Here is a 25,226-nt window from a genome sequence, read left to right as displayed (position 1 = left end):
CAAGCCAAAATATCAGCTGTGAAAAAGGCTGCTGATTAGACAAAGTCCCCTTTTTTCAGTGCTGAAATCATTCTACTATTTATATTTTGAATTTCTTGTTAGTGGGGACAAGGTCCATTTACAGAAGCAGCGGTCCTGGAGTCTTCAACCATATCATGGTCTTAGTCAGCAGAGTTTGCTCTGTTGCCATGGAATCATTGATGTTCAAACTCTGCATGACTGAGCACCTCTGGGGCTTTGAACCTCAAATATATATAATGTCTGCATAGTATTAAAAAAAGGCATGTTCTGTGTATTTGTGCATTTTTTCTGTTATACTTTGATGAAATGAAATGGCACCATTTTATTTATATTTGATCCTTTTTCTTAATTCAAGTTTAATATATATGTAGATTTTTTTTTGTTCAATGTGTTTTTTACTTAAAGTTATTTGTAATTTCTAAATGCTCAGTGAAGTTTACTGTTTCAGTGCACTGATATAATTTTATACAATAAAGTTTATTGTTAAACTGTTAAATAGCATGCCTCCTTTACATATCTTTGTCACAAGTGTGATAACCATATTTGAGGGATTGTTGTTGAAGGTTGAAGTACTTCAACATTAACTTGATTCTATCAATCTAATGATAAAAACAATGAAAAGGTTTATTTTAGTTTGTTATGTTGTTTAAATCCCATCACACATGATTTGGCATATGTTATATTTACATATCTTTAAGTGTTTTATTCTTAAAAGTTTAAGTTGCCAGTAGGGGAAATGACAAGCTGACTTTCCCTTTCCATTGCAAAATAATCAAAGAGGGTCCAACAGCTCAAAGAGGACCTCAGGTGTCCAAATCAAGTTACTGCAAACCAATGTCCTCAGTGAGGAAGGGGCTCATTTGAACTTTCTTATGTTCAAACTTCCACATATTGTGTATGAGGCTGCTTTTTTCCTGATTTTGGCTTGACCCTTTGTTCCAATTAAGAAACTTAATTATGATAATATCATATAATAATAAACATGGTGATAGGAATTGCAAGCATACAATAACGTTTTAAGCGACTTAAAATTTGGGTGCAGCCCTCTCTTTGCACAAAGTGAGGTCCATAAAGAAATAATTTTCTGTGTTTGGTGTTAAATTACTTCACACCTTATAATGATTTGGAAATCCGACTGAGAGCCAGGCTTTATCACCCAAACATCAGTGGCCAACCTCATTTAACACACTTGGGGCTAAATGAGAGCAAACCCCTACAGTTTCCAAAGATTCGTGGAAAGCCATCAAAAATGAGTGAATTAGATTAGATTAGATTGTACTTTATTAATCCCACAACGGGGAAATTCACTTGTTACTGCAGCAAACAGAAGCAAAAAAAATGTGTAATATACACTACAGGAAAAAAATGGGCACCCACAACAAACAGAAACCCTTATACAATAAAAAAAGGTGCTAAACAAGTACTAAATGTAAAACAAGTACTAAATGTAAAGTGACCAGAATATAAATAATATTGCACATGATAAACAGTTTGGGATGTGAAAAAAATAAATAGAGATATAAATATAAATATATGGTGAGTAGCGGTGGTAATTGAGAAAAGAAACTACAACATGTTCAGGTTGTGCAGGTGTTGTAGAGTCTGACAGCGGTTGGAATGAAAGAGCTACTCAAGGATTCCACAGTGTCATGCAGGGGGTGAGAGGTGTTGTCCATGATGGATGTCAGCTTTACTAACATCCTCCTCTCACCCACCTCCTCTATGGAGTCCAGCAGACAGTCCAGAACAGAGCTCGCTCTCCTGATCAGTTTGTTGAGTCTCTTCCTGTCCCTGTCCGTGCTGCCCCCTCTCCAGCAGACCACGTAAAAGATGGCAGAAGCAACTACAGAGTCATAAAAAGTCCTGAGGAGAGCCCTGCTCACTCCGAAGCAGTTATGAAGTGAGATGTTCAACAGTCACACATGGGTGTAATGTCTGGTTATCCACATACTTGTATGTTGCTCTTAATACTTCATTGGACTTCACTATCCTGCAGTCAACCTAGTCAATCATCAACATGTTTCTGCAGTTCATTTAATTCACCAAGTCAAATCCCTTTTGCAGTTAACAGCTTTAACTGTGCTCACACTGTTCATATTAGATGGTAAAGGGGATTTGCAGTTATTCATACTGCTGACCTCTTCAAAAAATCATTGCTGCAATTTCCTGGCAGGTGAATTAGCCAATCTTTGTATTCCGTTAATGAAGCAAACAGCACTTACCCCCGGCAGTATACATTTTACAAATGGGTCTGTTCATCATTTTGGAACTAGACTAGCGTCTCTGAAAGCCTCTCTTGCGGCTGCATGGAGTTCATCCAAAAGTCATGTTCATTGCAGCCAGGTTTTATATAACATGCTTTGGTTTTACGGTAATACTCTATTGCCACCATGAGATATTTCATAATGGGTGCCATTTTTACTGTTTTCATTTCTAGATCAGGCGACATCTTTCGTTTGCCAATCATCACTGATCAGAATGAATACTTATAGGGAAATGAAACCATGTAACTTTCTCCAAGACGTGGTGGCACATCCCCATTTTTCACTCCATGTTACTCAAATCATTAATGTGTCAGTGAGCAGAAATGTATTGTAAGGGTCTGAAACCAAGACCTGGTGACAATTTTGTAGGTGTGTATTTCACCTCTTAAAGCAGTTTCCAAAATGAGGTTTAATGGGTCCTTAAGCCTTTAGACATTGTCATATATAGACAGCTTTGACACAACGATAATACCGTTATTTTGATATGGACAGTGGTGCAATAGAGACACCAGATAAGAGAATGCTCTCCTCAGTCATGACTTCCCTGGTAGTGTACATACTGTATGCCTTGTCAGCCATTTGTATCTAGGCTTATTAAAATATGTGGTATGTTAGGTAGGCTATAACAGTATAAACATTACTGTATGCTATTTAGACAACAGGTACATGTTTAGAAATTAAAATAAAGAAATGAACTACACCATGAAGGCAAAATGGGTCCCAATTGTAAGATTAGAGAGGCAGAAGAGATTAACATGCACAGCAACAGAGTAAATGAATGCAGCAGTATAAAGAGCTGAGAGAACATCACTTCATTAGGCTTAATGCAGAACATTGTCAATCAGCTTAACGTGTGTGGCTAAACATCAAGGGAATCGTAGTCCTGGATATAGAGGACTACAAATCCACTTTACTTGTAATTGTAATCCTCTATATGCAGGACTACAATTCTGTTGATGTCTTCTCAGCCTTTTATAGGCAACTGTTTTTTGAACAAAATATCTCTAATTAAAATGATTCTTATGTAAGAAAATTATGGATATGGACTAAAAGGGTTTGGGAAAACAAACAAAGAAAATAGGCTACAGGTTAATTGAAAGCATTTAAAAAAATAAAATCTTAATTGCCTAACTAAAAAAAATACTAATATTATATATATGTAATGTTATAGTGTATTTTATTGAAATATTTTAAATTCACTGTGGATTTGCTGAAACGTTGTCAAATGTAATGAAGAAGAGGGCCAACTGTTTGAATTTCATTCATAATGTTTGGTCTCCAGGTGCCGCCCTCTCCTTAGAAACTACAATCCCAGCATGCCTTGCAGCGCTGGCAGCAGTTCTTGTCGACGTGGGAAGGGAGGGATCCGGACACAAACAAACGTCCACAGGTTTGATGTCGGGCCACCACAGAGGTAACCGTGACATGTCAGGTGGATTTGGGAGATAACTCCTTGACGTTTGAAAACATGTGGCTCAAACCTGATGAGATCCTGTTGAAAAACGCCTTCAAACTGTGGGTAACCGAGAAGGATAATGAGTACTTCGTACTGCAGAGGAGACGAGGCTACGGAGAAGGTGGAGGCGGTCTGACAGGTAACATTAGCCTCAATGTTTTCACCTCCTCGTGTGCTTCAGGGCAGCTGCTGCAACGTCACGATACCCTACTAAACCAAACTTGCCATGAATGGGTTAACTTGCCATACATTTGCTTATTTGACGTGCTGTCTGCCATGTATAGGGCGGGTGCTGCTGTAAAGCCCCCTCCTCTACTGAAAAATACCCTCATTGCAACAGGTACAAGTGGCAGTTAGTTAGCTTCACTCAGCTGGTTTGTCATGTTGACACAGCAGTTTGTCAGAGTGAAGCTCCCCTTCAAGTGTATTGGTCAATGTATTGGTTTATTTACTTTGTTGAATGTATTTTATAGCACTGTTATAGGTCATTTAATAACCTGCTGATTTTACAGCTTTGTGCCCTGTAGTTATGCTACAGGATGTATATAAGCCTTAAAACTTCAAGCTTTTGTTGTGTCAGATTTACTCAAACTCAAAATCATGCATTTTGTTGCAGCTACTGTTTAAATAAAACATACTTGTTTTACCAGACCATATGTAAAAGGATGTGTCACCTCTCTGTGAGCATCTACAATACATTTTTACTGTGCCCTGGGTCAGTTGTGTCAATGTGTGAATATCTGCACCGCTCTCTCCCTGGAGCAAGAAATATTAGAGATAACCTTCGCATTTGTAAAGTCACTGCAATGTCAGACACTGCTCCCTGAACAGTAAATGTGTCAGCGACTGTGTGGAGACGTTGATGTTCAGTTGAGTTGTCACGCTGTAATTTAGAGTTATATCATATCTTTGCGGAAATGAGAATGAGATGTAATTATTTTTTATATTTTAGTTTGCTTACTCAGACCAGGGCTGCAACTGCTATTAATGTCACGCTTCCAATTTGTCGACGGGTCTAAAAAATCCTGACACTATTTAAAAGTGCCTGCAGTTTCCCATGGTGATATATCTGCATTGCTTATTTAGTTTAACCCAGGGGCAAAAACCAAAGTCATTCAAATAGCAGTACTTAATAATATTAAAGGGCAGGAAATCATCACATTTGAGAAGCTACTGTACCAGTGAATGTTTGGCATTTTCCATTGGTAAATTACTTAAAAGATTAGTGATTTATGGTTGTGGTGTCTTTTGATCAACTAATTGATTTATGCATTCATCATTTCAGCCTTGTTACAAATATTTTGTAGAGCTTTTATAACAGCTTATACTGTTTTCTTGCAAACATTTTAAAATTGAAAAGTCTCAGGACAGAAATAGTCATTACTGGTTTGTTTTTCTACATATGTGTTACAAGGAATTTGAATTGTTTTTTAGTCCCTTTATTAAGTCGTTGCCTCCCCTAGGACACAATAACCAAACTTAACGGAATTGAGTAAGTATATATGTTGTGAAGTTGTCTAGTTTTAGTAGTAGAGATGTTCAAAGCTGTTAACTTTATTTTATTGCACAGGAATAATGTTTCAATTCTGCTGCTCCTTTTACAATTTGCAACATCAAGTATAGCCTCAAGTCCTGATTCTTGAACTGAACCCCCAGTGAGTGTCTGATTGAGACACATCCCGTTGGGTAAAACTAATTGCATCCCAGCCGTCACACTGACACGGATCTTTGAAAACAGACAGAACAACAGCAGTGCTGATAATACCACCAGTGATTGTGACCTTTAGTTTCTAACCACAAGCCACACTGTGACAACCGTAAGGTAATTAATAGATATTAATGGTAATTAATGATGTTCTCAATGCAGACAAAAGGACTGATGTCCTGCCTGGCTGGTTAAATGATAGTGGAGGTAAGTACTACCTGATGGTACATCGTGCTGCACTTGAAGCCCTCTCCAGCACAAGAGCCTTTTATGTCTGAAGTGTCTTTCATGTGTTTAAGTCGTCTATCCTCTGCTGTGTGATGTTGTTCTGCCCTGATGAGAACAAAACGCATTATCCTAACTGTGTTTGATCATTGAATCCTTTACTCCCCGGCAGCTCAGTAGCAGAACATGTGCACAGCTGATCCATGTTCAGCAGGGAGGCCGGTATAATGCTGATGCAGTGCATGAGAGTGTGGTTTCACTGAGACCTTGTTAATTATTCATGGAGGGCATGTCAGAGAGAAGTTGGGAAGGTAACAGATTTTGCTAATTTTAGTATTGAGGCTCTGACGTGGACCTGGGGAGTCATTCATCTCCACACTGCCAGTAAGGCATAAAGGCGCAGTCTGTGATCCAAGTGTAAACAACAGATTGACAGCAAGGTCTTTTAATATTCGGACTAACAGCTGAATTATCTTAAGTTAAGTTATGAATCTTTACTGGTGCTCACTATGATTAGTAAATAAAAGTATATGTAATTTTATTCATTAAACCAAAATCTTTGAGTGCACATTTAGCTGTAATTAAAGCAGTTTAAAAAAAGTAGGCCTTTAGCGAAAGGTTGTAATTTCCATCTTACTGTTTTGAAAGTCATATATATAAAGCTGGCGTCACATGGCTGAAGGTCATGTGTCACAGTGTTGGATAAAAATATCAATGTGCTGTATGTTACAGGCCTCCTTGTGGGAACTCTGGATACTGTGCTGGACTCCACATCCAAAGTCGCTCCTTACCGCATCCTGCACCACACACCAGACTCACAAGTGTATTGGTCAATAGCATGTGGTACGTTGTTGCTTTTTCAACTCATTCTAGCAAACATCTCAGTAATGATGTCCAATCCTGGCTATGGGCTTTAACACAAACTAAATCATATCTTGAAATTGCTTTCACTGTTAATCGACTGAAGTTAATAAAACTTCAATCAGAACCACAATGAAGCCAATATTTCAAAATCCAAAAAGTTAAAGTGAGATTTAAAAGCTAAATAATGTTTCTCCTGTCGCCTTTCTCTATTCAGATATTTAAAAAGAAAAACCCCACACTGACATGATATTCTTCTCACATTCAGCCATTATTTTTGTCTTTTTTTCACCCATTATTTTGGATCAGGTGTCACCAAGGAGGAGATAGTTCAACACTGGGAATGGTTGCAGCAGAACATTATGAGGACGCTCTCTGTTTTTGATTCCAGTGAAGACATCACAAGCTTTGTACAGGGCAAGATAAGAGTAAGAAGTTACACAAATCATTTTATAAGGGACTCTGATGTAATATATTTTAACATGATCTCTCATCAGGTTTGACCTAATCATAGTAATAATGCTGAAATATAAACTATTATTAGGCCTCTAAATCAAAGAAGAAATGCACTCTTTGACTTTCAGTTACTGAAGTAACATGATGCATTTTTGTATTAACACCTTCAACATCAAATATAATGTTGCTGTTTTATGTGTTAGGGTCTAATCGCTGAGGAAGGGAAGACATCCCTTGTGCTAGAGGATGATCCTGAGAAGTTCAGAGAAGCGCTGTTGAGGTTTGAAAAGTGGTTTGAGCTGCCTCCAGAGGAAAAGCTGGTCACATATTACTCATGCAGCTACTGGAAAGGCAAAGTGCCCTGCCAGGGCTGGCTCTACCTCAGCACAAACTTCCTCTGCTTCTATTCATACCTGCTGGGATCTGAGGGTAAGCAATTTCTGTTCCATTTATTCACATGAGCTTGGCATCTGTCTTGGTAACGCTAATTGGTGTTGCAGCTCAAAGTATCCATCATAGTAGGCTGTCACGACCTGAAAGGACAATTCTTTGAATGTTTTGTCATTAAAAAATAGCTCTTGATAATGACAGCTCCCATAATTGTGAAAAAACCATCGTAGCAGACCTCACATTCTGAAGGCACGCTTGAAAAGCAGTGTGGGTAATAGATAACACTGAAGTTCCTGTTAATTTGACACTGGGTGACATTTTCAAGATGATGCTGCCAAGTATGAACATTTTCATTTGGTGGTGGTGTTCAACAACTCTGTAATGGCACCAGTATGTTACCACAATGCATATCATGTATTTTAATTCACAGGCGAAATAGTAATGATATATCTATTGATTCAATATTACTGTCCTTACAGCCTGAGCTTTAATCACTGACTTCATTATTAATTTTGACTTTGCAGTGAAACTAATCATCTCCTGGGATGAAATCTGGAGGCTGCAGAAAACATCTAATGTCATCCTGACTGAGAGCATCCACGTCTTGGCTAATGGGGAGGATCATTACTTCTCTATGCTGATGCACCTTAATGAAACGTTTGTTATCATGGAACAGCTGGCTGACTACTCCATCAAGCGCCTTTTTGATAAAGATGCCTTCGAAAAAGAGCCAGCGCTCACCGACCCCCTGCAAATTACCAAGAGGTACTGTCTGTCTGCTACACCGCACAGCTTTACAAGATCCTGTTAGTGCTGGCTGTCAGCTGGAAGACACAGAGTAAACAAACCGCCCAGCTTCAGTCAAGTAGAATTTGTGTTTATTTTAACCTTTATGTAGTGCCATGTATGTCATACACAACAACACGACTTCCAGGTATTTTAAAATAAGCTTACTGTCATTTATTTTGACTATTTTTATGTCTATTCCAGCATTTGATATGATCTTGATCTGCTAGTTTTACACTTCATAACTTGAAAATTATATATATAATATATAATACAACAGGACAATTTAGGAAGTGACCTCTAACAAAGTAAACTACGTGTCCATACCATAATATGTTGTATCTGTTTTAGGAATATGTGTATTTGTAATACTCTAAAGCACTCAGTAAATAGGTTGCTATGAGACCTAATGCATGTGTGGTGTTGGAGTGTGGAGGCTGCAAAAGCATGAAACTCATTGGTGATATTCTGTCTTTGTTTCTTTCTGTTTTACTTCCCCCAACCAGAGGCCTAGAAGCTCATGCAAAGAGTGAACAGTTCCGCACATTTTTCAGGCTTCCCATAGAGGAAAACCTGCTAGAGGTGCATGAGAGCTTCCTTTGGGTGCCCTTCAGCCATTTTAACACCCTTGGCAAGATCTGTTTGTCTGAGAATTACCTGTGTTTTGCCAGTCAGGATGGAAGCCAGTGTCATATCATCATTCCAATGCGAGAGGTGAAGCGAAACAAAATCGGTATCACTCCCTGCTTACGAATAAATACCAGTGACTAATTGGTTTGTCAATGTTGCCTTTCTCCAGGTTGTTAATGTTGAGAAGCCAGATTCCAACAGCAGAGCTTTAACAGTGTGTGTGCGTGGCAAGAGGGCGCTGCGTTTCTCTGAAGTGCGGGACTACCAGCGCCTTGCCAACACAATCCGTAGCAGGTGTGGGATCAGTGCCAGCCCTCAGCACTCTGCTTCATCAGAGGTAACATGTTGTTTTTATTTGTGCCGTTTCACTACAGTTTGCAGTTTTATAGTTGCTTTGGTTTGCAGTGGTTATTCAGTGACCGTGAGAAATGATATCTTTATTGCAAAGACCATTCGAGGTGAATGTCAGTCACTCATCAACCACTTCGAGGACAACCCAGACGACGTAACTCTGATGGTCGGGCAGAAAGACAGCAGCAAGGCAGTAAGCACCGAGGCTCTCATGACTGTTTTCCACCCCCAGGATGTTGAGAACCTCGACCCCAAAATGGTAAATATCAGAGTTCAGTTGAAATTAAACATACTCTTGTTTTCATCAGCGTTTCGTTAATCTGACTGGATCACCTTGATGTAATTGAGATGCACCAGGACCTGCAGCTGCGGTTGTCAGATCAAGTCAAGAAAGCATGTATCTGTTTATAAATGCTATCATCTGTGTGTTTGACAGCTCAAAGAAAAGATGAAGGAGCAGTCTTGGAACATCCATTTCACTGAATACGGACGTGGCACAAGTATGTTTTTCACCAGGAAAACACGAGACTTGATTGTTCGTGGTGTTCCTGAAGCTTTGAGAGGAGAGCTGTGGATGCTTTTTTCAGGTATGTTGCTATTTTATGCAAGTGATACGATGTGTCAGAGTTTCGTTAATGAAGCCTGGCATGATTGAAAGCGTTATGTACTCAAATGCTCCACTCAACATGAATAATTAAGTGAAACATGGTTGATGTGGGTTCACTGCAGCATCTGTTTTTGATGATCTGACTCTGCAGGAGCTGTAAACGACATGGCCACTCACCCTGGCTATTACACTGAGCTGGTCGAACAGTCTCTGGGCACAAGCACTCTGGCTACAGATGAGATTGAGAGAGACTTGCACCGCTCTCTGCCAGAGCACCCTGCCTTTCAGAGTGACACAGGAATCTCTGCTCTGCGCAGAGTCCTTACCGCTTATGCCTACAGGAACCCGAAAATTGGCTACTGCCAGGTATTCTTAATTTGTTTAGGCTTGTTTTACCCCACCTGCTTTTAACAGACAGAAAAGCATAGATGGACACTGATAACAAACACTCAGAGGCTATTAGAGGCTCTGGGTTAAATGCATGTACAGCTATTAGCCAATTTTGTAGCTACAGTGCTGTTATCACTGAAAAAATATGTATGATGAATATGAAAAACATGCACACAAATACAATTACCAGGAAGTGTGTCTCCAATTTGCTCTCATGATCATTTGTTATTTCTATATTTCTAGTGGTGATTTATGTGAGATTATCCTGTCTGTAGTAGCACAGGCACACACAAAAATCAGATCATGGTCACTTTTGGGGACATTACATAGACTTACATTCATTTCCTGGAGATGTAACCTAACCTAACCTTAACCATTGACCCAAAAATCTGCTTTTTCCAATTGGGGAAGCTCAAACAGCCCTATGAAGGTCTGTCAGAAAGTGAAATGACCTCATTTTCCTAAAATGTCCTCACTATAAAACTGGTTCTCTCAATGATAGCCATACAAGTATACACACACACACACCAGTTGAAGAGGTGATGTGGTGATGGTTGTGGTACAGACTTGAAAACACTTGTAATGCTGATGGTTTTAAGCACCTGCGTCCTTTACTATGATTGGTCCGTTTGTGATAAAAGGAATGCAGCAGCTCTGAAAAGTAGACTTGATTTTCAAAAAGGTACATTTCTTCTCTCTTTTTTTTTTAAACCCTGGAGGTCAGAGAATGCCACAAATGTTCTAAATCATTTAAAATATATTTTTTAAAAGGCACTGGTGCTTTGAAAAATGCACATGCACCTTTATACTGGCTTCTTCTTTGTTCCATTTTTAAAAATCTGTCCTTCTCTCTTGTTCAGGCCATGAACATTCTCACTTCAGTCCTCCTGCTCTACGCCAAAGAAGAGGAGGCTTTCTGGCTGTTAGTGGCCGTCTGTGAGAGGATGTTACCTGATTACTTCAACCGGCGAATTATTGGTGAGGGGGGGCGTGTCTTTCTAATACTGTTTCTGGTGGTAATTTGTGGACAACATTTAATGTGAATGCTCTTAAATGTTTCTCAAGGTGCTTTGGTCGACCAGGCGGTGTTCGAGGATCTGATTCGAGAAAACCTCCCGCAGCTGGTGGAGCACATGACAGACCTGAGTTTCTTCTCCTCCGTGTCCTTGTCTTGGTTTCTCACTCTCTTCATCAGTGTTCTGCCTATAGAGAGTGCGGTAAACGTGGTGGACTGCTTTTTCTACGACGGTATAAAAGCCATCCTGCAGCTCGGCCTGGCGGTGCTCGACTACAACATGGAAGCTCTGATCGGCTGCCATGACGATGCGGAGGCTGTCACCATCCTCAACAAGTCAGTGTCAGCTAGGGCAAGCCAACTCACTTCACTATTTTGAAAAGTCACTGACATATTTTAACATTATTTGAATGTAAACATTTATTCTGCTGTCATTTCCTGTTCAGATTCTTTGATAGTGTGACAAACAAAGACAGCCCGTTGCCTCCAACGGTGCAGCAAGCTTCACTGGGCAATAATGATAAATCATCCCATTTCAATGTGGATATCAGCGAACTGATCCGAGAGGCCTATGAGGTACTGTGGTGTTCTCCAGTTGTCAGTTTCATTCAGCGATAACAGTAATTGGGTTGATTCGGTTAATTTTGTTTGGTTTTTAGAAATATGGAAATATTCGCTCAGAGGAAGTCGAGAGCTCACGAAAAAGAAACAAACTGTTTGTGATCCAGACACTGGAGGATACAACCAAGCAAAATGTTGTAAGTAGCTGTTGCATTTACAGTTATTTAAATGGTTCATGCAATTCAATTGTTAATGCAGCGTTAAGGATTAATTTAAAATTTGTTTTCAGATTCGTGTGGTGTCCCAAGAAGTCAGATTTAGTGCCTCACAGCTTGATGAGCTTTATAATTTGTTCAAAGTGAGTTAACTGCTTGGTGCACTTAATATAATACAGTGTCTTCCTTTTTATCATACATAAATAACACATTTCATAATAGAAAAGGACAAATATCTTGAAATTAAAAATGTATATATTGTTTTTCAGAGGCAGCATTTCCTCTGCTGCTACTGGACAATGAAGAGTCCAATTCTGCTACATCATGACCCCAGTCTGGCCTATTTGGAGCAGTACCAGCTTGGTTTCCAACAGTTCAGTGTGCTCTTCTCCCTGCTGGACCCCTGGGCTTTCTGCACCAACAAGAGCACTCTCTCCCTCTGGGTCTTCCGCCTGATAGACGAGAACCAGGATGGCCTTGTCAACTTCAAAGAGTTCTGCTCTGCCCTTGGTAAGTTAACTCGTGTCTCTCCACTTTTACTAAAGCAGTTGTTAACCTCAACATCCACTATCTGCTGTAACTGCATTTTGTTTCTCCTGCAGATACTTTGTACGGTGGATCTTTCACAAACAAGCTGAAATTCCTCTTCAAGCTGCACCTGCCACCAGGTGAGTGAGTACTTGATAAAGCCAACAGCAGCAAGTCTTAAATCTAAATAACAAAAATAATACTTGAGCATTTCTCACATGACAACCCTAACCCATTGTGTTGTCTCAGTGGCATCTGTCTCTTGTGTTTGTGCATCTTCAGCCTCAGTCCCATTTCTTTCACAACATATCTATAGTGATGATAGACTCCCGCAGGCTCAAAGTTCAAGTGCCGCAAATGTTTTCACACAGGATTATTTACGGTCTCTAAATTTTACCTAATGTTATCACATGCCAGCAATAACAACAGCAGCAGACATACAGAAGCAGCCTAATGTTAAACACAAGGCCAGCTATAGTCACATCAGTCTGTGGTCTGCAGGGCTTTAAAATGTATGAGTTGTCATTTCAGTAATCCAGTCCATAACTCAGCATTTGTTGAGAGCTCATTGCCCGGGGACAGAAACTGTCCTTGAATGTGTGGCTCTTGTGTGCATGATGTAGCACTGTGTGCCTCAAGGCATGGGTAAGAATAGTCTACATAGGGTGAATGAACTTTGCCATGGCAACGATTACTATAAGGAGCTGTAAGGGCATTTTTCAGTGAGCTAGTTTCTCCACAAAGTGGATCTGTGATGAGGAAGAACTGTTCAAATTACAACTGACAACTTCACAGCAGATGAGTACTGAAGGAGTCAGCGTTTTTGATGTGCCAGGCTAGTGAAGCAAAGCAGCAAAGCTTGTTTTATGTCTCACGCAGAGTGCACATTGCTTCAGCACCAAGGACAGGTCCCATCCTGGTGCCACAATCCAAACAAGATGGTAGAGACCCAGTTCCAAGCCCTCAAAACATTAGATGATTTCATAACGGGACAGCCCTGAGTCCTCATTTACTTAGCTGGAGCCCACATCAAAGTCTGTGTGTGTCTAAGAGTGGACATTGGAAGTGGGCCAGACACTCCATTGATCTGGAAAATGAAATCATGTGCTATTTAGAGCTGAGAGTCTGTAGGTTTCCATTCCAAACACACAGCAACTCATTGATTTCACTCATCCGCCTCAACCGGGGAGGAGGAACCACTCAGTGACATCACATGACATGTCTTATGTGTGACAGGTGGTTGTAGGGAAATATGCATACTTTGCCCTTCTGCATGGTTTGCACAGAACTGTTAAAACCACTAATTGTCTGAAGCAACATTTCAAGATAGAAATTTCAAAGCTCTGTATATATATACATGCTCTGTATACGCTGTTGTATGAACATACTGAAAGTTTTTAAAACATCTGACTTTAGGATTGCTCTAATTAAAAACAGTTCTATGGAGCATGAGCATGATTAGCAAATAACGCTGTTTCTTGGGTGGAAGTCGAAAATTAGTGGCCACAGATATTCACAGCAAATCTCACAGCTGCTCATTTGTAATCTTGGATTTGGCTGATTGTTTGCACAAGGTTAAAGATCACACAGTTACTAAATGTGTTAGAGAACCTGTGGGGGTAACACGTGCTCAGTTATGTTTATGCTCATCAGCACATAATATTTTAAACAACATTTTATATTTCATTGGACAGTGGATACTTGATGCTTGGCTGGTAGATGAGGATGGGTCACCACAATCAGTGAGGTTCAGCAGCAAATTTGGCACATGGCACAGACACAACGACTCACCAGCCATCATGGCGAGTTTGAGGCTGCGCCACTTGTGTAGCTCAAAGCTATCAGGCACATAAAATGACACTTCTGGCTTGTAGGGTAATTGTTGAATCCAGGCGTGCAAATTCACACGCATGCATGCACACTCACACAACACAAGCGTCGATGGGAGTCAGAGTACAGAAATATAGCACATGCCAAATAATATTAGAATGAGAAATTAAAATTATACACACAGTAGTATTTTATAAGGAAATTAACTGTTTGAAAAAAGAAAAAATGTTCATTGCATCGAATAGTGTTGAATTTAACTATGGTTAAAGATAGTAAAATGCTGCCCCAATCTTAAGTTCAGTTTAGTTTATCAAAATGATATGATATGAATGACCCATACCAATGGCAACTGGGTTGAAAATAATTTTTTATCTTGTGTGAACTTGGTAATTTGGATCATACTGTACATAGTTACTAGTTACTTGCAGGACTGAATTAGACTCTATGTAATACAAATCACTCCTTGTATTTGGACATCTGTGTTACATTTAATCACATTCTTTAACATTTCATCTACATTGCTTGTATGGCTCCTCTGTCACCTTTGTCTATTCATCTGTCCTTTCAGTGCTCTCACAAACTATATCTTCTAGCTTTCACAGGTAGTCCTTTACACGTAAAGGAACAAAGAATCCAGCACTTATTTCCAGTGACTGAAGACTCTTCTCACTTCAGTAGACTTACTGGTTAGCTCTTTACTGTTTCTTTCCCCTTCAAACTCTCTTTTCCCTTTTCCCCTCAATTCTGTCTTAATTGTCTGATTTCTTTTAATGCACGGATTGTTCTTGAAGCATTTCTCAATAGAGTTTGTTAACATGCAGCTTTTGTGTTTCAGCGTTTGATCTACCGGCAGATGGTGTGATAAGGAAGAGCCCTGAAAGAGGTAGCGTTAAACGCAAATTTACTGCAAACACCTCATGGTGCAACAAAAACTGTAAAACACTGTCTTACTTTTGTGTGATTCTGAACAGTTTGTGTCTGAAATTGACAGGTAGAGGAAAAGTGGACCTGCAGGCCTACCTGAAACAATGGCAAAATGAAATACTTAAGAAGGAGGAAACCATCAAGGATCTTCCGAGAATTAATCAGGTAAGATTTAACATCACATTTTCAAGTTAAAATTACCCACATGACATGTCAAAAATCAAAAGAAATACAATGCACGTATTTCCATCTCTCTTCAGTCTCAGTTCATCCAGTTCTCCAAGACCCTGTACAACATTTTTCATGGCCACCCAGAAGAGGAGTCCCTGTACCGCGCTGTGGCACATGTGACCAGCCTCCTTCTGAGGATGGAGGAGGTGGGGCGGAGGCTGCAGGAGCCTGGCAGCCCGCTCTCGTCCAAACAGCCTGCCAGTGCTGCTACTGGCGCTGCCGCCACTGCTGCGGAAAAGGAGACCTCTACCGAAGAAGCGTCCGCCACCCCCGAGAGCCCCGACACCTCTAGCTCCCACAACAGTCAGGATGCAGGTCCTGACCCCACAGAAGTGGAGTGGTCGTTTTCATTCGAGCAGGTTCTGGCGTCTCTGCTCAACGAGCCGTCCATAGTCAACTTCTTTGAAAGGCCCATTGACTTTCAGGCTAAAATGGGACAAGCCAAGGTTGGCCAACTGAAGCTAAAGGCTAAATAAATGAACGGTGACATAAATGAATTGATACTTTGCTTCTGATTTGTACCCAGAAGTCACCATGAATTTCCTTTCTTTACTCGGATAGGGCAGTGGGTTTCGGTGAGGTAGAGGGTAAGGTAGCTGTTAAAGTGGTTATGATAAATGCAGAGGAGACATCAAATGTTGAAATATTGGGTGCAACATGCGTGTTTGTGAGGCTTAAATTGTTCAGATGGATTTCAGCATGGCTGATGAAATGAGCGAGGCGCTGTAAACACTGTTGAAACTGCCGTCTGACCGACACCTTCAGTGCATTCTCATGTTAAACCTTGTTGCAGTCTTTCTGTCATTCCTCGAATCTGATTATGCATTTTCAACCTCACTGATGAAACCGATTCTCTCACGTAGCCTCCGATTCTTCAGATTTAGTTTACAATATATTTTTTCCCTGTATGCCATGAAGCACATACAGTCTAGTTTTGTATTGTATAAGTGATATTCAGTTCTGTCCCTTTTATTCAGAAACATGATGGAAGAGTTTGTCCTTCCTTCTCTGTCTCCGCTGACACCTCCATAACAAACGACTCGACAAGGGGGCACAGGAAGATTCTCCCTCTGAATACATTTGTGTTCTCTTGCTGATTGGTAGTCATTGCTGTAAAATGAAACGTACTGTAAATGCAAACATGTCCCGTGACCTCAGTGTCTCCTGGTGGGTGTTATCCTTAATGTATTTTGAGAAACACCAGCTTTTTCAGTAGTTATAGTAGATAGGGAGTAAGGACAAGCTTTAGTGTTGTCCCTGGAAGCCATAAATTGATTTCAGAGATTATCTGAGTGAGGATGTCACCTACTTTTTATTGAGAGCAGAAAAGATTCAATTACACATTTTGCAATAACATAGAAGAGAGAACGATATACTGCCACAGCACACTCACCTGTCTCCAGCAGCAGCACACATAGTGATGATATTATAGCATGATGTCAAGTATGTTGTATACGGGAAACATAGGATCTGTAAAGGTAAAATTGTTCAAAAATTCCACAGTGTGGCTGCGGGGGAATCAGCTCTCTCCTCCTCTGAGTAAACTAGAAGCTGTGTGTTGAGCTTTTAACAGCGAGCTGAAATTAGCTAGAGAATGTGCTGTGTGCGATCTTCACAGTGCGATTGGTTGATGTACCGTTTGCTTATGTCTGTCTTACTGTATATGTAGGATCCCACGCTCTAGTCTTAAGTGCAGCATTTTGTACATAGAGGTCAGTTCAATAGTCGTTTATTGATTATTGTATTTAAGAGGCTTGTATTGAAAATGTAAGATATGAGGTTGTGGACTGTTGTGGACACATCTTAAACCTTTTGAAGGATGTTTAGTTTGATCAAATCTCAGGGTGCAATTTGTGTAAAATAAAAGGGAGTAAAGGGATATTTTTTCGACCTGGGACATATAAAATATATGACTGAGTTTAACATTTTTGTCTGTAACATTAAAATATAGAGCATGTGTAGCACACTTACAGGATTTGCCACATTTTGCTTGCCTTCGGCGATCAGCAATTATTACTGCTCGCTACAGAAAGCCAGATTTAACTTGCAGTATTTCAGTTGTTGCTTTCTTTTTTCTTTTTCTTTTTTTAAAATCTGTGCATCCTTTGTTTGTTTACACTAATATGAGTCAGTAATTTGTGAGTGTTTGAGATTCAGGAGCTGTTGATTTTGCCTGTATCCCGGTCAGAGGCGTTGGATTCGGAAAGGTTACAACCGCTTCAGTCTCGGCTTGTTATCTCCAGGGGCCAAATTCACAACTTTATAAAGCTTTATCTCTGTCAATTTTAGAGGCTTCTTAAGTGCAAGTGCAATTATTATTTTTTTCTATATTTGTATTATTTTGCCATTTGCTAGAAGTGTTGTAGATCTTTTTCCCCCCCATCTAATTGCTTATATTTCACTTCAGGTTTAAAAGCTTCCAGTCTGAAATGTGTTCTGTAATGTAATTTTTGGGTTAATAGATATAGATTGCTGAAATGAGTTTTGCATACTCATTGAAAAAAAGCATTTTGCAAACAGCTGTTTCCCATTGGAACAGAAAATGCACACCTGTCACTGTTTACATGACTAATGTAAAGAGAAAATTTATATATGTATACACGTTCATCTTCGCTATGTTGGCACTCTTTAAATCCAAAGCTCCATCTGTGATTCACTAGATAAAGCCATAGAGTTTGAACAGGAGGGGTCATCCTGGGGCTCCAGGATCTGAGTATCTGATCATCCTTCAACCGTTCAAAACAGCTACTCTTATTTCCATCATTTCAAACTATCATATCTGACCATGGTCTGACTATTTCAGTACGACTGTTCCTCTGCAGTTTCACACTGCATTTGTAACATCTCCAAAAACCACAAAATGATTATGAAATGCAAATGACAACTTCTTATCAAAGCCTGTGTTGTAATCTTTTTGTGAAGGGGGTTTTCATTTCAGTTTATTGCATGTTTTGTCTATTTCTTATTATTTGATGATATCTTAAATATTGAGAGATGTTAAGGGAGAGATATAGAGTGGTTAAGACAACACCAACCTTTCCACACTCAATAAATCTTGTCTGTGTTTCTTCAGGCATAGTTTTTGGAAAATTCCTCTAAAGATGTTTTTTGTTTTTTTTTAGCTTGAAATAGTGTGTGGTTTCCTCTTGGCGAGGAAAAGCATTACAGGAGATGACTGAAGGAACAGAAGAGGGAAAATCAGAGGATTGGAAATCTTCATCTTCCTGGCAGGCTGTCTGTTCTGCCTTTAAGGATCAGAGTGTATAGAGTCGGCATGGATAATGTTTCAGCTGCTGCACTAAGTATCTGGTTAATCAAGTCCTTTATATGTGCAATTGTGGTCTACAGCTTTCATAGTCTGTAGCTTTTGATGAAACACTTATTTTGCTGAACATGTGACGCACAGATATTTCTGTTTACCTGCTTGATTGTTTTTTTTAATTTCCATTAAATGTACCAGAATAAAGAGTGATAATTATATAAATAATAATGTTTGTGTTTATCTCTTCATATAGTTAAGCTGGTGATTCATGAATTTAAATGTGACTCAGGACATGTTAACTGGGGCTTGTTCATTTGTGTTAAAGGTCATAAACTGTGTTAAGCTATATATATATCTTCTCACATGGGGATCATTCTGTAGGATTTTCATGGTATAATAAATATAGTCAAATATTTTATCTGTATCATAAAGTCAGTAACATATTTGTGTTCATGCTGTAATATCACATCTTTCTTCAATCCTGGAAATTATGTTTAGTATCACTGTTCATTCTTACCATCACAGTATCTCATAAAAATAAATCTATTTTTCATTCATATATAATCAGTCATTTACAAATGGGTGGTTAATCCTTATTTAAGCATTCAGGAAGAGTATTCTTTAGGTTTCACATTATTTGTTAATGGAGGATCACATAGTTATGCCCTTATGTTACATAAAACAAAACAGTCATAATGATTCAAATTAATGTTAAGCAAGTGCAATATGCAGCATCTTTTAATTTTAGGGTCATTGAATGTTAGGGTTAATATCTGATACAAAGGTGGACCGGACAGCTATGACTCGTTACATTTACTGTATCAGTCACACTTGTTCCCGGCCTCCAAACGTCACCTGCAGGTCTGGAAATGATTTGCCCCCTTGCAACAGCTGACACCTCCGCCAACAAACAAACAATAAATATCTACAGTCTCTGGCATGTTTCCTGTCCAGCTCTGGGCCTATAAATGCCTCAACGGTTTCATATGTTTCCCCAGCCTACAGTAAGTAATGGAAGATGACCACTTTAGGATATAATGGTTATGTTATAATGTATTTGTGAAGAGGATGGCGGTCTGATGACCTTTAAAAGCATTAACTCTGCTTACGGATGAAAGGTCAACACGAAATGACACTGACTTTACTCTCTTGCTTTCTGGTTTGTTAGACCACAAACCTGAAATTAAAATTCTTTCAGTCTGCATGATAATGACGTGTAAAGTAAGTAGAACTGAATAAATGATGGTGCAATCCTGTACTAAAGGCCAATTTTTGATGGAAACAGAACAACTCTTGTTTATTTCTTATCCCACAGGTCCCTCTTCTCTATTAAGTGTGTCATATTTTGATCTGTTTTAGCACTCTGGCCACGCAGCAGCAACAAAAATAGCTTAGTGGGATGTCAAAAACAGCATCATACATGTAGGCCCAAATTAAATCACCGTTAAGTGTGAGATGTCCCCTGGTTCCTAAAGTGTGAACTCTGTCCGTCTGATTTACGGGCGCCAGTGTGACTGTGTGATGGACGATCTCTGCGTATCACTCACACTATTCTTGCTCAGAGATTTGGTTGCGTATGGTTGTAACCCAGAGTTCATAACCTCCACTCGCCTCCTGTCACCTGTCTGTCGAGAGAGTTCAGGCGTTCAGTCTTATCATAGCTCAGACTATTAAGGCGAGTTATTGGATCTAAAACATTTCTCTTCCAAGCAAATTTATGAATTGTTCCACCTGACTAAACTATGGATCAGGTCTTAAATCATACATGCCACTTTATTAATGGAAACTAATGTAAAGAGTCCTCAGTTCACCAAATATGACGATAGACTTGTGAGTTTTTGTAAAAACATCAAACTATATTATTTAAAAATTTTAAAACAAAAATTTGATTAGATGAGATAAATCACAGAGACACAATGATTCACAACACACAGGCAACAAGTACAACAGTGTCTGACTGAATGAATGAAACTATTTCAGTCGTAAATTCTGCTGCAGGGCAGAGAACAGACGAAACATCCTCGACACGTTGTGCTGTTTAATGAATGTGTCTGCTGCTTGCTTGATTAGATATCATCAGTTTCAAATATTAGCCGAGCCTCATGATTTGTCTTCATCCTTCAGTGGGCAGGCGGATCCAGCGGATAAATCTTTCTGTGACAACAACTTGTTATTCTTGCTGATGTATGATAAGAAAGTTTTGGTCCCCTACCCCCTATTTCAACCACAATGCTCCTCCAAGTGTGTACAACAGCTATTTATAGCAGCAGTGAAGAAGCCTTTGAAGCATAGCTCTTACCAGCATATGATGGTATGTGCTTTGGAAATGGGTCCATGCACACCACACTCAATCTGTGCATGTTTGCTGCAGCTGGTAGAGACCAAGCAGTTAACATGGCAGCTTTAGGCAAAAAATAGCAGGGATGCATCAAAGCACTGAGCAAATCGAATCCTGTATTTATCCAATATTTCCTCAGATCCTGTTTTTACTACATTATAACTAACACGTGTACTTTAACATTTTTCTGTGCAGAAGACATTGAAAGTTGATTAACTTGAGCAGCTTAATCTAATATGAATGATTTAAAAGTCTTCTTTTTTTTTTTTTTAAACAAATCGATCCCTATACTTGGAGTTGATTGACTCCCTAAAGAATCATCACCAACTTCCATCCAATCAGGTGAGAGTATAGCAGTGGATGCTTTTGTCCACCAATCAGAATCCAGATTTGGATTCGAAGCATTTATTGGCAAACAATGTAAAGAACATTATTTGTATCTTGATCAATAGCAGACAAAAAAGAGACACTGGAAGAAATAAATGCTTTATGGAGAGAGTTCATAATCATGTGATATAGGCTTAGGTAATAGATATTTCCCTGTATTAAATTTGATCCTAACATCAGCTTTTTAATTCATGTGACACCAAATAAAGTGAAATTGCTAGTTTTTGAACAAAAAAGTCTCATGTATGGTTCAGACACACTTTCATAATAGAGTGGACCTTATACTTGTGATTAGACCCAGTGAATACATCTCAACTCAAATCAAAGTACCCAGATTTCTTCTCATTTCTGATATATGGTTATATGTGTAGAACTGATTTGGAGGTGAATGTAAACTCTTTTCTCATGTTAAAGCCCAGTTAAATTCATATAAAATTGTGGCTAGCAGCATTTCTCCTGCAAACCAAACTGATAAAGCATCTAAATACCTTACATCTAAGTGCATAGAGTATATTGCTGCATGTGAACAGACATGAGTACATCTGCAACATTTTTATGACAGGTGGGGAAGAAATGGGTGTTATTTTTAGTCTTTGGATGTTCACAGTTGATCTGATATGTGAATTACAACATGAATATTGACCAGACAATCAATCATTTGGTTTACATCTATTTAATCAAATTTCACAGTCACAAATAAGCAGATATGACAGCAAATCTACCTTTTGTAGAAAATTCAAATGAACACATTTTTATCAGACATTTTTTGTTGTTGCCAAAAATGGATCAATAAAAGAAATGTTCAATAGACACATCTAATCTGCACTAAGAAGCACATTTTTTTGTCACACATTTACAGTCTTTTGCTTTTGGTTTGACATATTTTTATTCATCTCACAGTTTTAGTGTAAGCAAATTGTAAACAGAAAATGTATCAGTTTCTTCATCACCCACAAATATGGAAGTTCATGAATGATCATTCCATTGCGCAAATGCAAAGACATCAGAGCTTTGTAAAGACAAAACATTTTTGATGAACATAGTTGATGTTTTGATACCATGAGAGGAATTAAGACTTAAATTGTGATTTGAATGAGTGGTGGGGCTTTGCATGCTTGTTATCCTTGAAGTTGTACCCTTCACACACAACTCTATTCAGACACCACCTCATCAAATCCTGCCTTTTAAAGAACGTCAGGCTACTTGTCCTCTCAGATTCACCTAAAAAGTATGACCCAGAGCCATTTATAGGCATGTCCTGATATGTCCTGTCTCATATGAAGAAGTTCTGTGATTTTTTAGAAAACATCAAGTGCAGATTGCAAAAATCCCGATTCTGCACTTGTCTTACACTACTGTCACTATGTCTCTCTTATCTTGACAAATTAATCACACCTATAATCTGCTTTGTCTTTTCCCTCCCCCTTACACAATAGTTTTGTCCCACTTTATCTTCTGTACTCACACTAATATTTTCAAAGCTCAATGCATAGTGACCTCTCATGTAGTTCCTGAGTCTTGGATAAAACCACAGAAAGTCTAGATCTTCAGATCATCTAGCCTGCTCTTGTTAGTGCTATGCTTGCTTGATTGACTGTTTCGGCGCTGGTTCTCAATGGGCACCTCAAACACAGGACTGGAGGTTTTCATCTCCTTCACATCATCTCCTTCAGCTTTACCTTTCCTCTCCACAGCCATGTTGTCTCTGTTCTGCTTGTAAACCACTTTGCTGTTGTAGGGGCTGTAAGGTGAGTTAGGCTCTGCCATGCTGTACTTTGAATCGGCAGGGAAAGGTTCAGGCACGGCGGGATGACCAGGATAATAATTATAATTTGGCACATAGGGCATGACGGCTTCACTAAGAGCCTTGGAAGCCTCATTTTCTCGTCGTGCCCGCCTATAGCGCAGGCCCTGGTGGCATCTCTTGAAACCTAGATGATATATTTCCACCAGGTTGAGCAGCAGTGAGATGCAGGCCACCGCCAGCATGAAGAGGATGAAGATTGTCTTCTCAGTGGGTCGGGAGATGTAGCAGTTCACCACGTTAGGGCAAGGCCAGCGGTCACAGGTGTACATTGGCTTGAGCTCAAAACCATACAGGAAGTACTGAGCTACAATGAAGCCCACTTCAAACAGGGTCTTGAAAATAATGTTGAAGACGTAGGTTCTCAGTAGTGCACCTTTCAAGCGCACATGGCCCGTGTTATCCTTAACTGAGGCCTTCTTGTTCTTGCTAAGTAACTGCTGCTGCTTTTCGCTCTCCTTCTCTTTCTCGTTCTCCTTTTCCTCCATGCGGACCAGATGAAGGATATGGCCCAAATAAATGAGAGTGGGTGTGGAGACAAAGATGATCTGCATCACCCAGAAGCGGATGTGAGAAATAGGGAAGGTCTTGTCATAGCAGACGTTCTGACAACCGGGCTGCTTGGTGTCACATGTGAAGCCGGACAGCTCGTCGCCCCATACCTTCTCAGCGGCGGTTCCCAGCACCAGGATGCGGAAGATGAACAGCACCGTCAGCCAGACTTTGCCCACAACGGTAGAGTGCTCCTGGGCACTCTCCAGCAGTTTCCCCAACAAGTTCCAGTCCCCCATGCTGGCTCAGAAAAATATACTCTCAGTTTTATCGACAAAACCAGGAGAGAAGCCTGTAAGGACAAAGAAAGATGTAAAGTGTTAGGAAAACCTCAATCATGTTGCAGACTCTTGCTTCATCATTGAAACTGAAGACTTGGAACAGTATGTCCTAAAGCCGCAGCTTCCAGCAGTGAGTAACCAAGCACATTTACAAAAGTACAGCACCCATGTACATTTTTACGTATTTGTAGGAGTATTTACATTTTACATACTACTTCAATTAATTTTAGAGGGGAGTATTGTACTTTTTGCTCCACTATGTTAATTTAGCAACAGCTTAATATGTTACCTATAAAGTATATGATCAATTTGAAATATGAAGCTTTGGTATTAAAAAAACCCCCAACAGTATTAGCTCCTCCTCCACCATTTATAAAGTATTTCTTACAAATTAATATATTCACAATAATTATCCACTAACAAATTAAAATAACACTAACATGGAACATTCTGCATCATGATCATATTGTACTTTTACCCATTAACTTTTGAATACTAGTCTTTTCATTGTAATGGTGTATTTTTATAGTGTGGTATTGCACATTTTACATAAATAAATTGTGTAAATATGTCTTCTTGTATAGGCAAGCTCTCTTTCTTAAATACACCACAGTGCTAACTGAGCATTTTTAAATACAAATTTAGATCCCAATAAACATAATATCTTTAAATAAAAAAGATAAATTCTAATTATATTGAATCTAATAATCAGATTACTTGCTGTGCAGTTCACTGATAGTAACTTTTGCATACAGGTCTTTATAAATATACTCATTTCTAGTGCAGACACCTCACAAAGAGGGGATTTACCAATACAAACATAGAGTGACCATGAATTCGCTGTTTGTATTCGTAAAGGTTGTGTCCTATCCAGTAGCTGATAAATCGGGCCAGGACACAGCTGTCTGTGTGTGAGAGAAAGCCCCGGAGCAGGCTAGGGAGACTCTTTGCCTCAGCATAGATCTTGTGACACAGTACCCAACAGTGCTCCCCAACTCCAGAATTAGGTTTCTAGTTTAAATTTCAGGGCTACTAGTTACAGCGTAGAGAATATTAACTTTAAAAATAGTTGTGCTTGTCCTTTAGAAAAAGGGAGCAGCAGGCAGAAGTCAACAGAATCCAAATCTGAGCACCTGTTTGAAAGTTAATAAGTAAT

The 25,226-nt window shown here is 39.4% G+C and overlaps 2 protein-coding genes across 3 annotated transcripts; one reads left to right on the top strand and one right to left on the bottom strand.

Annotated features, from left to right (window-relative positions):
* The first annotated feature begins 3,662 nt into the window (after positions 1–3,662).
* On the top strand, positions 3,663–19,155 carry tbc1d8b (TBC1 domain family member 8B). Of its 2 annotated transcripts, XM_062432642.1 has the most exons (21): positions 3,663–3,880; positions 6,404–6,514; positions 6,842–6,960; positions 7,192–7,417; positions 7,903–8,143; positions 8,671–8,878; positions 8,964–9,131; positions 9,243–9,404; positions 9,582–9,732; positions 9,904–10,118; positions 11,003–11,120; positions 11,208–11,493; positions 11,604–11,733; positions 11,817–11,915; positions 12,008–12,076; positions 12,203–12,443; positions 12,536–12,601; positions 14,885–14,977; positions 15,127–15,174; positions 15,283–15,380; positions 15,476–19,155. In XM_062432642.1, the coding sequence occupies exons 1-21, from the start codon at positions 3,754–3,756 to the stop codon at positions 15,920–15,922; spliced, it is 3,423 nt and encodes a 1,140-aa protein (XP_062288626.1). In that variant the 5' UTR covers positions 3,663–3,753; the 3' UTR covers positions 15,923–19,155. The 2 variants fall into 2 exon arrangements, with proteins under 2 accessions (XP_062288626.1, XP_062288625.1); XM_062432641.1 differs by lacking the exon at positions 14,885–14,977.
* On the bottom strand, positions 16,886–24,028 carry LOC133993652 (gap junction alpha-3 protein-like). Its single transcript, XM_062432643.1, has 2 exons — positions 22,975–24,028; positions 16,886–16,986 (listed from the first exon to the last, which is right to left on the bottom strand). The coding sequence occupies exons 1-2, from the start codon at positions 24,026–24,028 to the stop codon at positions 16,886–16,888; spliced, it is 1,155 nt and encodes a 384-aa protein (XP_062288627.1).
* Between the last annotated feature and the right edge of the window lie 1,198 nt (positions 24,029–25,226).

This window comes from Scomber scombrus, chromosome 14 (genome assembly GCF_963691925.1).
Source record: "Scomber scombrus chromosome 14, fScoSco1.1, whole genome shotgun sequence".
Lineage (NCBI taxonomy): Eukaryota > Metazoa > Chordata > Actinopteri > Scombriformes > Scombridae > Scomber > Scomber scombrus.
This window is presented reverse-complemented; position numbering and strand designations above follow the sequence as displayed.

Bases quoted from the DNA above. Each gene is read 5' to 3' on its own strand.
- tbc1d8b (XM_062432642.1), top strand. From the start codon at position 3,754: ATGTGGCTCAAACCTGATGAGATCCTGTTGAAAAACGCCTTCAAACTG. The intron at 8,144-8,670 runs GTACTGTCTGTC...TCCCCCAACCAG, and splicing joins CCCCTGCAAATTACCAAGAG to AGGCCTAGAAGCTCATGCAA. The intron at 10,119-11,002 runs GTATTCTTAATT...TCTCTTGTTCAG, and splicing joins CGAAAATTGGCTACTGCCAG to GCCATGAACATTCTCACTTC.
- LOC133993652 (XM_062432643.1), bottom strand. From the start codon at position 24,028: ATGGGGGACTGGAACTTGTTGGGGAAACTGCTGGAGAGTGCCCAGGAG. The intron at 16,987-22,974 runs AGACTTTCTGTG...GCTTCTAGTTTA, and splicing joins GCTAGATGATCTGAAGATCT to CTCAGAGGAGGAGAGAGCTG.